Source organism: Cnephaeus nilssonii (genome assembly GCF_951640355.1).
Source record: "Cnephaeus nilssonii genome assembly, chromosome: 4".
In the NCBI taxonomy this organism is placed as follows: domain Eukaryota; kingdom Metazoa; phylum Chordata; class Mammalia; order Chiroptera; family Vespertilionidae; genus Cnephaeus; species Cnephaeus nilssonii.
Window position 1 is genome coordinate 92,878,629 of NC_137075.1, and position 13,561 is coordinate 92,892,189.

Genomic DNA, 13,561 nt, shown 5'->3' on the forward strand with positions numbered 1-13,561 from the left:
CTCTCCCTCTCCCTTTCTCTCTGAAGTCAATAAAATATATTTTTAAACAATCTATATATATAAAAGCCTAAGCGGTGCTCAATGCAGGAGCTGCCCCCTGGTGGTCAGTGCACTCCCACTGAAAAGGAAAATGGGGAGGAAGGAGCTTGCAACCTAGTTCAGTATCTGGTTAAAACTATAGTCTTACTTCCCCATTCTGACTAACTTGGGCAGAGCTGCAGAGCCTAACCCCAGGGCCCTGCCACAGCTGACTTGGGTGGAGTTTCGGGGACCCCCAGGGGCCCGCCACAGGAGGAGATATATAGGTCAGAGCCTCCCCACGAGTTCAGTTCAGGCTTTGGATCCGAAATTCCCCTGGACTAGCAGATCAGCGAAATAGGGATTAAATTTTCCTCTCTCAGAATGCTGGCTGATCGTTCTCCTGTGCATTCTGCCACAACATCTCCACTGGAACTAGTAACCTGACAGGAAAAAGCCGCAGGGAAAGGCCTTGTGTGATTTTACAGCGTTCCTGAGTGCATGGACATTGTCTTGCAGTTGGTGGGGAACCTCGTGCAAACTTCCCTGGTCCATGACCGACTGACTCATCCTGTCGTGGGAGTCTTCTAGCAGCGAGTGCCCTAAAGGCTTTTAAATGCTTGACCTGTGCCCACACTGTGTGGCAGAGAGAGAGAGAGAGAGAGAGAGAGAGAGAGAGAGAGAGAGAGAGAGAGAGAGAGAGAGAGAGAAAACAGTAAGAAGAGAAATGTTGGGAAACCTGCACCAGATGCTAATATAGAAGGGGGTCTGAAGAGGGCTGACCAAGTGGACAGGAAATATTGGATATGGGTCTCCCGTGAATGGTGAAGGCTAAATTTAGGGGACACCAGGGGCAAAGGAGTGGTGGTCTCCCGACTAGCCTATGAAACAACAGATTCCCTGCAACCCTACATAGTCCTGGAGGGTAGTCAAGAAAAAGTCTGGGTTGATGAGGTCAGGCTGAGAAGGCGATGGCCACAGGGGTTGGCCATCCACTCACACCTAGCCAGGGTCCTAGGGGAGGGAGGCTCCGAAGACATCAAGTGGACCCAACTGAGTCGGGACCCAAGGAACTCTGGAGTCGACCCTCCTCCTGGCTTCGGGCAGGATGAATGAAAGATAGAAGAGAGGAATGGGTTCAGACTGGTCCAATATTCTTCCTGATAGAGAAGGATTAGACCCATCGCCCCCGAGAAACCTGTCCCCTGAGTCTGAAGTCCAACAGCTGTGCTACTCGCTTTTAACTGGCCCACAGGGTCCTGCAATTATACCTCCAATATAAAAGTGAAAGAACAAAGCAAAGGTGTCAGTTTTCAATATCCCAGATGAGTCCCCCCCCCCCCCCCCAAATGATACCAAAATTCCAGTCGACTCCACGTTTATGGTCTCATGAAATCAAAGAATGAGTTTCACAGACCAAGAGATAAGCGAAGTTTAGGAAGGGGACCTGAACCGGTTGCCACAGGAGCTCACTAGTCTAGGGGCTTAAATTTCCATGCTCTTGCATTCTATTGGCTCTTAAAAACAAACAAACAAACAAACAACAACAATAAAAAACCAAACAGCCAATCTCCTTTTGCTCTAATATCCCAGCTTGTAGTTCCCTGCTCTTGGGTTCAGGGGGAAGGGAAGCCCTATGGTTGTATGATACATTCCACCTATCTTGCTCACATCCTGACCATCTGGTTTATTTCTTCCTTACCTACCATCTTCCCTCCCTGTGGCCCTTACCCTAAACGGCCTGATTCCATCTAACTCCTCATTGTTTCGTTAGTAGAAATATAGTGTGGTAAGAGGCGAGACTATGTAGGAGGGTCAAAAAATTGCTGTGATAGTGATGTTTATTGTTCAAAAGGCTAACTTTTGGAGGTGCTGTCTCCACATCTCCCAGGGCACATTAAAAACACTTCTGATCTGAAACAAGTACTTGAAAATAGTACTGCCAAGATCTAGAGGATTTGGGATACGTTAGTCACTGCGGTATTTAATTCTCCTCTCCGCCCACCTCCCTACCCCCACCTCCAACCCTTGGGATTCCAGAGACAGCATAGGGTTGGGAAGGGGATTAGCTCTGCTATTATTGAAGCATGAAATGGTTCATAAAAAGAAGTCTCAGAGCACAAAGAACTTAGGTCTGGGTTTAGAGATAAGGAGCATCGGCTTCCAAGTTCCAGCCCACACTTGATGGTGCTGCCTTTCCTAAGGAAACATCCCCCAAAAAGAAGCATTGCCTCCCTGCGAGTAGGAATCTCATCCCTGAAATTTTTGTGAAAAGAGGTCATAGACGTGGAGTAGAAACGAGGTCTATTCATTCACTTAGAAGTGAGTGTTCACCTTTATGTAATGTTATGATGTTTTGCTTACTTTTTCTTTGGTTATGCAGTGGTTGTTTTTTTTCCCCTTTATATGTTTTTCTTGACAAATCATATAGACTTTCTTGTTAGCTTTTCCCAAGTGAGCCTTAAATTGATGTCTTGCGTACTCTTTAAATTCATAATTTAAAAATCTCAGGAGTATAAGCTGGTATTATAAGCTTGTTATTTGGTATTTTTATAGCAAAAGAAATAAGTTTAAAAAAACAACAACACAAAAACCACTGGGTTTCTGATAGCCCACTTGTTGGCTTGCAGGATAAACACAACCCGGCTCAGTATTTCTAAATTGTTGATTCTTTCTCACTTGTATCCTCCCCCTTTGCATTGAGCCTTTCTTTTTCACTGCAATTGTCATTCCCTTACTAGACGTGTATTAAGAGAGTAAAAGAGGGTAGATTTTGTGCTGTCTGGCGAATCAGAATTAAATGTTCTTGAAGCATTCCTGGCAGCAATAACCTCTGAGTTGTGAAGAGGAAGAAAAGTAGAGAGACTATTTTCCAGGCTACAGAGGCTCGGAGGTAGAAGGGAAGGTTGCAATCAAGGGACTGCTAGAAAGTTTTACTAAAATACAGATTGAATTTCAGTCACATTCAATTGCATGTTGATTTACGTTTGCTGATTCATATTGCTTTTAGTCCATTTTTGCCACATACTGAGAAAGCCAATTCTTTTAGTCACCTAGTGCTTTTTATGAAGCTAAATCTAATAAATATAAAACATCGAAAGGCAGCTCACATGTGCTAAAGGCAGCAGACGAGATATGCAGCAGTGGTTTGTTCAGAGTCCAACCTGGGAAGAAATAATTGGAAACTGTTCAGCCTCTGAGATATGTCCCTTTCTCAGCCACTGCCACCAGATCAGTCTAGGCCAGTGGTCGGCAAACCGCGGCTCGCGAGGCACATGCGGCTCGCGAGCCGTGGTTTGCCGCTCTGTTGACTAATGAGTTTGCCGACCACTGGTCTAGGCTCTCAGGACTCCATGCCTGTTAGTGGAAAGAAGAGAAGGGAGGAGAAGGGAGAAGAGGAAGAAGGAGATGAGAGAAGAGAAAATATGTCATCAGCCTGGGGTTTGCTCCTGACAGGTGAATAGATTTTTATCTTAGTCCTTCTGTTGACCCAGACCGTGTTGGGGGAGGAAAGTACAGGTATGTTGATGTCAATTCCATCTGAAAATATTATCTGTAACTTTTGAGACCTCAAAGGAAAGTCTGTGATTTTATGTAAGCTCTTTTTGAAGATCTACTAGTAAGATAGACTACTTTTTGGTTTAGAAAGATAGGGTTAGGGTCCATGACAGGATGTAATGGAGTGGAACTAAAATTTGCTTTGCACAATAGAGTGAAGTATAGTGAAGACTCCATATGCTTCTATTCAAGTCATTTAATCTGCCACCCCTCAGCGGGTTTGTGAGGCAGATAAAGAATACTGTCATGCCTGAAACAGTCAATTCAAGCTGGTAAAACTCAGGGAATCATTGTGTGACGAATTTGACCATGAACTAGAATACATTATTCAGGTGGCTGGGATTCTGGGTGGTGATGACCCTGTCAGTATCCTTAATGAAGAAATTGAAAAATTAATTTAGGGTCATAGAGCAACTTTTATTAAAGAAGACTTATGCCTTAATCTACTTTATTTTATGGGCAACTTAAGTGATTTTCAAGAGTGTTGACTTTAGAACTTAATCCCCACTTAACATGGGGTTTTAAGAAAAGCTCTCGGTTTTCCCTTGGCAGTTGGAGAGACAATACTTTGGGGACTTGAAGAGTTGGCTCCATTTACTCAGGGAAGAGCCAGGGGAGAAAGATGCTTAATAAAGGTTCCTGCTGTGGAGGATGGGCAATGAACTTTAGGAGCAAGGATGTCTGATATGCAGTTTTAAGTTCTTTCCGGTTTTGTGCTATAAATACTCACCATTGATTGTTAATCCTTAGTAAACATTGGTTGTACCACCAGCCTTGAGTTATTAGTACCTTGTGGAATGGAGAGAGGGGGCTGCCTTCATTAAATAAGGTAATGCATTTAAAATACTTAGAATAAGCAGTTGCCCGAAGTAGAAGCATGACATAAATATTAGCTCATATCGGTCTGTTTTAGGAATACATAAAGCTCCCCAGCATGGAGGAATCAAGAGCAGTTAGTTGGAGGTAATCAAGGAGATGCTGTGAGGAGTTTAGAAGGACACTGAGGACGTTTACATTCTCATCTTCACTTCTTATCATTCTCAACTGCCCTCCCCCAAAACCTGAGGAACATTAGGGAGCAAGCTTGGCTCCCAACAGTTACTTGAATACGTTGCTCCACTTGGCTATTAAAGGGAAGGGGGACCATAGAAGGCTAAAACCTTGTGATAATGTGGGACCTAGGCAAGTAGGCTTCAAAACTTGTTCAAGTGGAGTTTGGGCAGATAGGAATGGAAGAATAGGGAGAAAGAGTAGAATACTCTTCAGAATCCCCAACTTATAAAATTTTATGCTCTTATTTGGCTATAAACCCTTTTGTGTAGCTAATATCAGTTGATGTCATACTAACCAGGCCATAAAATTGTGTGTTCTGTTCAAGAGAGAGTTCACTCCATGCCAAGGAGCCATGGAGAGAAATGGGATGCAATAAATATATATTGAACTGAGTAAATTACACATGTGATAAACTTAACTAGGATAATTAACAGACCACTTGTTAACTTGTCAACTTATGGTCACTAATCATGTTAATCGGGTTATGGGCCTTTTTTTAATAAACATTTTTCTTTATGTCTAATCTCATTAAATCTTGTACAGTGACAGATTTTGCTTAAAAATGTTTATTAATAGTTCATTTTCATAGTTCAAAAAGGTATTACAGATGATAATCAGCAGAACAATTAAAAACAAAATCTCACCTCTACAGAGTTAGCCAGTGTGTAGACTTTATTACATAGGCACATATTTTTTTTTTAAGTAAAGCAATTTTACATAAAATTAATCACAATAGTACAAAAAAGTTTCATCAAAAGAAGATAGATGACGAATGCAGGAAAATACAAGCCTTGGATCAGCTGAATCATTCATTGGATCTTGAGTCCATCCATCTTGACACATTGAAATTCACTATGGACATTATAAAAATGCAGGGTGAGGAGGGGTGCACTTTTATCATTCTCTGGCTAAAACACTGTCTGTTTAATTTCTTGAACATAGTGAAAATTTATCCAGGCTCTGTTGGCAGTTGGACACAAAGGTAAATGAATGTTGGCTTAGGGTCAGAGGAGTTCATAGTCATCTCTTCTGTCACCCCCATACTTTAAAACCCTTAAACACTTTTTTGTTTGTTTGTTTGTTTGTTTGTTTGTTTGTTTCATTTAAAACCCTTAAACACTTTGGTCCAACAGGTTGCTGTCAGGATCTGCGCATCTGCTTCCCCAGAACCAAGTGGGGTCGCTGATCTTGAAGCACATGGTACTTAAGGCTTCAGTCACAGTGTGGCTAGATGGCAGTTTGATCAGAGGCAGAGGATGTGGGAATTTCTTGCTCTGTCCAGTTCGAATGGAGCCATTCCATTTGACCAAATCTAAGTACAAGAAACTAAAATCGTACTAACACATACCACAGAAGAGATGCTATTTTGTAGTTTGTACATGTTTGAAAAAATTTTAAAACTACATTTTTATGTTCCCAGAAGACACTGTGGATAGGGAGGACTGACCCTTTCATCTCATTTTGCCATAACTGTATGACATAGTCCTAAGATGTTTACTAAGTGATTTTTTCCTCCCTCAATTTCTGCAGTCTTTTGTATCAAGGGATATACCTATATAAATCTCTGATCATCCTAACGTACCTCAGTACCTTGGAGGGTTAGACCTACTTCTACTGTAAGTAGTACCCAAATACAACATCCATTTTGGAGAGCTCTCTGCTCTTCCTCACACTCACACTACTGTTGTGCTGGGTGATCCCAGTGGACCTTCCCAGGCAGTATTCCGGTTGATCTTCACCATCCTTTGATCCTCCATTTTTATCTATTTCTTTGAAGGCAACTACAAAATAGAGGATTGCAGGGTTTTCTGTGTTTCGGTTGTCTGGGCAGATGGTAAAGGATAGAGACATGAAAAGGAAAAAGATGGGCCAGATGACTTTTCCAATCTTCAAAGTTTAAATGTCTTGCTTCTTAAGACTATGTGAAGAGGCCTGTTGACATGAAATATCACTGACAATGGCACCAAAGGGTATTTTGTGAAATACTCCATAAAACTGGAAAGGACCTGAGGGAACAATGAGTCCAGCTTCCTTACTTTCTTAGCTGAGGTTCCTGAAGCCCAATTGGGAAAATTGCAAGTTACTGAACGTGGTGATGTTCTCCATGATAATGTCCTTTAAAGATTCATAGAAACCCCAATTTTAATCCCACCAATGAGTTTACACCAGCAATCCTCAGTGTCCTTGTGTTTGGCTGTAGCTCCCTTTAGGGAAGCTGGCTGCTAGCACAGCACCTTGACCAAAGTAGACACTTGATAAATACTTGTTGAGTTGAACTAATTCTATTGTTTATCCCTGCTATGCAATCTGTTATTTTTCCTAGGGCTCCTTACTTTTCAGGGATAGCCTCAAGTCCAGGAATTTGAGGTTTGATGGCCAGTGCTATATTTTTCATCTCTCTCTATTCTCATTCCTATTCAATATGAATATCTCTTCATATTGAAAGTCTATTTTTTGGAGTCTGTTCTTATATAGCTTTTCATGACATACAATTGTTATCTGCCTCTCTCCAGGCACTACTGAACATATCACCATGGATAGTGTCTTTACAAGGCCTGGAATTGCAAGGTCAGAGATTTTTTTTTTCAATTCTCAAAATAAAAACCAAGAACTAGACTCTCAATCAGATTTGCTAAGGCACACTAGAAGAAATGTAATAATTCCGTTTTCTTGCTTTAGCTAATACATGGGAAAACATTATTGACACACACACTTATTTTCTATGTTTATGACTGCCTCGTATATCTCATTCACTTTTAATTCCTTAAATACATAAATATCAGTCATAATATCCAAAGCAGGTTTCATTTCTAAAGAGCATAATGAAGAAATGGTGATTTGTAGGGAATTGGCACTTAGACCTTGGTGATGTTTTGAAAACATCTTTAGAACTCAGGAGAGCCTGACTGGTGTGGCTCAGTGGTTGAGCATCCACTGATGAATCAGGAGGTCATGGTTCAATTCCTGGTCAGGGCACATGCCTGGATTGCAGGCTCAATCCCTAGTGTGGGGTGTGCAGGAGGCAGCCGATCAATGATTCTCTAATCATTGATGTTTTTTTTCTCTTTCTCCCTCTCCCTTCCTCTCTCTGAAATCAATTAAAATAAAAAAGATGTTTTTGTTTTAAAAAGGTAATTTGCCCAACTGTGTTTTCTGTGTAGGTGACTAGCAAAACACTAGGTCTGGAATATATAGTATTATATTCCCCAAGTCCCTAAAGGCTACCTTTAATCAGTTTCCCCAAAACAGTAGAGGAAAAACAAATTTGATTAAATCAAAGTGGCAGTTTTTAAAATATTAATGATAATTTGTTTGCTGAATCTAAAGACAGCATGGAAGGGATTTTCCCAGCCCTTGGTTTAAAAAAAAAAAAAGTCCAGGTGAAAGCATGAAGGCAATCAGAATTAAGCAAATGGGGATACAAGATCCAAGAAGCAATACACATGTGATGCTGATAGGTGAGGCAGAGCTCTTGAGAGGGCGTGTAGATGTTAACCTTGAGTAAGAAAGGTGCAGGAATGACCTTCACCTTGCTAACTCTTCAGTTCACCTTGATGTTTCTATGAGGAATCTCATCTGCCTTTAGTATGAGAGGGGAAGGGAAATGCTGTGGAACCCTCACTTGACACTGCTCACTGGAGGACCCCGCTATATTTCAAAGAGCATGAAAAACTACTCCTAGAGTCAGAGAGCCCTATTTCTACTATATGTAGAAGGGATCATAGTTATCCAGCTCAAATCCAATGTAAGAGAACCTTTTGAAGCATCTGGGATAGATCATTATTTTAACTTTTGCCTGAGCATTTGCAGCAACAGGAAATTTTGCTATTGAGCCCATTCCTCTTTAAAACAACTCTTATTAGGAAACTTTCTTATATTGAAGCAAACATCTGTCATGTATCAAGTTTCCCTTTGTTCCTATTTTTGCCCTTTGAAGCTACACAGAATAAGTCTAAGTCCTCTCCTATTTTATAGCTCAACAGAAATTTCAATGCACCTATTATATAATTTCCTCCTTTTCTGCACTTCCTTTCCAGCTATACCTTCTGTTCTTCAGGGATCTATTCCCCTGTTCCTTGTATAATCAGACCCTTCGCAATCCTGACCACCTGTCTCTGGACACAATCAATGTATTAATGTCTCTCTCAGAATACAATACCCAGAATTGAACCCAACCCTCCATCCAGATGTGGTCTTACCAGTGCAGCTTGCAGGACTTCCTGGACTTCTATTACCACAGGTTGAATGAAATAGCTTTATGAATAGCCACAATATACTCCTGATTCAAAACTGAACTCCTATTTCCATAAGAAAACATTTCTACATGAACTGCTGTGAAACCATAACTTTCCAACACCCTCCCATCAACACACACACACACACACACACACACACACACACACACCACACACACTATACACACACATCCACAAATACACAACACATATACCATGCTGTTCTTAGAGGGTTGCATTTAAGAAAACTCAAAATATAGTTGCTCATTAATGCTTCAATTTCATCTTTTTAATTTCAATTTTATGCTCAGGTATTTCAAAAAACTATAATGATTCTTATATCCTAGTGTCAGTACATAGTTAGAATTCAATTACTATTCATTGAATAAGTTAATCCTGAATCTGCTGGTCAACAGACTAGATGTCTATTTCTGTGTCATCTACAAATCTGATCAATGTGCTCTCTGTCCCCCTCTTCCATTCTTCGTGAAGATACAGAAAGGCAGATAGAGGCTGCCTTTGAATTGTTGAACAGGTATCTGCCTGATGTAGCTTCTTGTGTGGTAAGAAAACACCAATGTACAAATAAGAAGCAGAGGTGCAGAAAGTGAGCCAGAACAGATGAAGGTAAAGAAGATTGAGTGTCCCAGACTCTTAAAATCAATGTTAAAAAAGTATGGCTTTCCCACCATCTCTACCCTAGAGTCTTCTGCCTTTTAGATCTATCACAATACTGTGCTTGTCAAACTCTGAATTTGTGGGAAAAGCTCAGACAAGCTTAGTTTTAAAACAGCTTTGAAACGATCTCTTCAGCGTCCATTTCCTGAAAAGTCTGAGTTACAGAGACACGTGCTCCCTATTGGCTATGAGGTATAAAAAGAGCTCCCAAATGCCCGAGGTATAACATACATATCCACTCGTTTCAGAAATCAGAAATGGCCTATAGTTTTCAATGTGAATTTGGGAATTCACTGAGAGTGAAGCTGTCTCCTGAATTGAATATAACCTTACAATGAATGTCCCTTTTCCCCAGAATGAAGAAAAATAAGCTCAATTTTGCTTTCCTTTCAACGGCCAACCTTTGCAGAATGTGGGGCTAATCACAGAATAAAAAAGCATCTCATTGTGCCTTTTTCCCATCCTGTGACCAAAACCTTAGAGAGATGGGAAAAGTGTTTCATTCAAAACAGTCTAGAATCTCGAAAACGTCTGTTGCATAGTGTTCATATACAAAGAATGGAGACACCTACCAAAGGACTAGGAAACCTACAGAGGAAATTTGTTTTGTGCCTTTTCTGAACCTTTTCTAGAGGGAGTGACAGAGATAGGTTCTTAATTAACTTCTCAAGACCGTGTTTTCCAGAAATTCATGTAAATGACAGAAGAACACCAGAAGGAAATCATGCCAACACTGATGCGGAGGTTCTTTTCCTGACTCTCCTAGTCACAACAAACCATACCCACGTGCTGTGAGATAAGCAGAGGCAGAGGCGGCTTAATGAGTGAGCTCCCCCGTCAGGTGAACCAGCTGCTTCAGGCAGTCAGAGCCTCTCCACAGCAGCCGCCTCGGGTCTCCTGTTCACATATAGGCAACTACCGACAGGAAGGTCCGATGCACTGCTCCCAGCATGGGGTAGTCATGTAGGTACTGACTTGAACTTCAGCGATTCAGGAAGATGTCCTATTGGGACTCTCAGGTCACGGCCTCTCAGTGGGGCTTCATCACTGGACCCCACACTCCTTGGGGTTTTCCAATTCATCTCCTTCAAAGTCCGGCTTCAAACTCTTTTTTTGCTCAATCTCCACCTGCCAGGAATAAAAGTTGGAGAGAAATATCAGAAGAGAAAACATCCCAAGAAATAAATAAATCAAGAGAGAATACCTCACTGGGTTTAGATTCCTTGAGACTCCTTGTGATTTTGTCATGTTTTGGGGTTCACTGGTGCCACTTGCCCTGTGTCTATGATGATTCTCTCTTTGCACAGACTCTTCGCTTGGTCTGGAATTCCCTCTCCCTCACTGTCCACCTAGAAGATTCTTATTCTTTGTCTTGCCCAGCTGCTCAAAGGTCATCTCTTCTGTGAAGCTATTCTTGATTCTTCAGGAAAAGTGAGGCACTCCCCGGCATATTCCCACTGTACCTTCTACACTGCACCATGGGCTCCATAGGACAAGGGCTGGCCCTGGTCACTGCTGCATCCCAGTAATGTAGGTCTATAGCAGGCAAGCAGAGGTTGATAAATGAATGGCTTCCTTCGCAAGTGGCTGTTTACACTCTCCATTACTTTATCTCTTTTAACAAGCTGATAAGTATTGCAGTGTTTTCAGTTCTACCCATATTGTCTGCAAAACACTGTAGCTGTAATTATCAAGGAATCAGAAATTAATCTTGCCTTGAAAGCGACACACTTCAACTGGAGCCTTGGGTAAGCCAAGCCAGGGGATCCTTCAAGCTAGGAAGTTTCATAATTAAAGCTGCTTTCCTCAACCAAAGTGGACATTTATGATGAGAGGAAAAAGTCAAGACAGAACAGTTGACTAGGGCAGCGATTTCCTGCAAGAATTTTTAAAACACGCAGTACCTGACTATTTAGTCGGGCACTGACCTCGTTTCCCTTAGACTGTCAAGTAAAAAAATGATAACAGCCAACACAAAAATATAATTTTGATTCGTTCACACAAAAAAATTTGTGAACGAATCAAAATTATATATTTTTTTGTCAGATATGCAAAAAATATATTTTTTTGGTGTGCCACAGAATTTTAGTAATTAGTTTGTGTGCCATGAGATGACAAAAATTAAAAATAGCATGTCTGAGGAAAGTGCTGTTTTTTTCTGGCCACAAGATGGAGTATGTGTTCTTTTTGGTAGACCACACAACTAAGGAGGCAATTAGAAACCAATAAATCACCATATAAATCTAAGGATATTATTATGAATAGAAAATTATTAAGCCACTTTGCAAAATCTCTTCAAAAGCCCCCATTTCCATCCCTGGCATTAATATCCTCCCACTGAATCTATAACTCCCCCAGATAGTCCGCACACCCCAGCTTGGTGTCTGTCCTCCTTCCACAGCCTGATCCTGTTACTACTCTAGAAGCTGGTTGGGCTTTTGAGTTCTGTCCTGTGACAGCCCAGTGACCAGGTCATGAATGTCCTAACTTTACTCAGACCCACGTCATGAACTCCTGTAGCTGCTTTTGGTTAGCACTTCCCTGACACTCCTCTTGACTTCCAAATTCACTACTCTGCAACATAAATTACATTATGAATGGGTAATAATAATCCCTTTATCCCATTCTTCTTTTTTATGTTGTTGTTTATGATGACATTATATTCTCCTCTTTCATCAGCTTCTTTATTTTTTCCCCAACCTTCCTCTTGCCCACTGGAGAGATTATCCCTTTACATGAGGGCAGACTCGCCCATGGCTATGTACCATGGTGAGCCGCCTCCAAGGTGGTAAGAGAACACTGCACCCAGCGCAAGCACTGCTAAAAGGATGAGAGAGGGGAAGGAAAGGGGGGACATCAGCCAGATGCCTCCCAGGCTACCTGGTAGCTGTAGTGTGCGGAATAATTGACCCACTTCCTGACGTCAGTCTTGTCTTCCACAGAGATGGATCTTACAGCAGCTTTGGAGGCTGAAGTGGTGGGCATGCTGAACTCGACATTCACGTGATTGGCAAATCTGGAAGGCACTTCCCGGTCCGAGCCAAGTTCAAGGTGGCAGAAGAAACAGTGTGGGTGACCAGAGGCTATGAAACAAAGATAAAGAATCTATAGATCAGGTTCTTTGGGGAGGAAGTGGAAGAAGAGCCACCTCAGTAACAAAGGAGGCCTGGGGCCCTGGCCAGTGTGGCTCAGCTGGTTGGAGCATAGTCCTGTACACTGGAAGGTCGCATTCGTGGTTAGGGCACATGCCCAGGTTGCAGGTTTGATCCCCAGTTGGGGTGTGTAAGGGATCGATGTTTCTCTCTCACATCAATGATTGTTTCTCTCTCCCCCTTTCTCTCTCTCTAAAATCAATTAAAAAACAACAACATATCCTCAGGTGAGGATTTAAACACAAACACAAAACAACAAAGGAGGCCTGGAAGTCTTTCGGAGGGGCCAGCTGTGAGCAGAGGATTTGCCTCTGCAGAAATTGCTCTGACCCTTTGATACAACACTATCTGATGACAGTAGCCTGGTATCCTAGCAATGGAACCATGGCTGAGAAGCAGAGGTCATTGGGACTGCTCGCGTCAGGGTGACATGTGAGCACAGCACAAATATTAAGAAATGGGGGCTGTAGATTGGCAGAGAGGAATAAAAGGGGTCGGCACTTAGCACCTAATAAAACATCAGTGACAGCCACCTGGAGCAAAATCAATTTTCTTTGAAAGATAAATTGAATTTTCTTAATAGCATTTCATATTTTAAAAAAATGTTTGTGGCATGCTTTTGTGGGTGAAAGACATATGTAAATGACAGCGCCTTTGTAAGCACATTTATTTTAGGGAAGCGCAGCAAACACCGGAGAGCACACAGACTAACAGTCAGCAAGCATCCCTGAATTTGATGTCCCGCTCTCCGGCTAAGCAGCAGAGATCCCTCACCCGAGTCCTTTATTCTATCCAGGCCTCAATTCTTCATCTGTAAAGTAGGGCAGCTGAGTAGGTGGGCGTGGGGCAGTGGGGGGAAGCGGTGGT

At 41.9% G+C, this 13,561-nt stretch overlaps 1 protein-coding gene across 3 annotated transcripts in view; it reads right to left on the reverse strand.

Annotated features, from left to right (window-relative positions):
- Nucleotides 1–5,199: 5,199 nt before the first annotated feature.
- Nucleotides 5,200–13,561, reverse strand: part of STON2 (stonin 2) — a 129,459-nt gene continuing 121,097 nt past the window's right edge. For all 3 annotated transcript variants that reach the window (XM_079768495.1, XM_079768493.1, XM_079768494.1), the window contains 2 exons: nucleotides 12,423–12,625; nucleotides 5,200–10,670 (listed from right to left, as the gene is read on the reverse strand). In XM_079768495.1, the coding sequence (XP_079624621.1) occupies nucleotides 10,587–10,670; nucleotides 12,423–12,625 (287 nt within the window). In that variant the 3' untranslated portion in view covers nucleotides 5,200–10,586. The remainder of the gene's footprint in view (nucleotides 10,671–12,422; nucleotides 12,626–13,561) is intronic.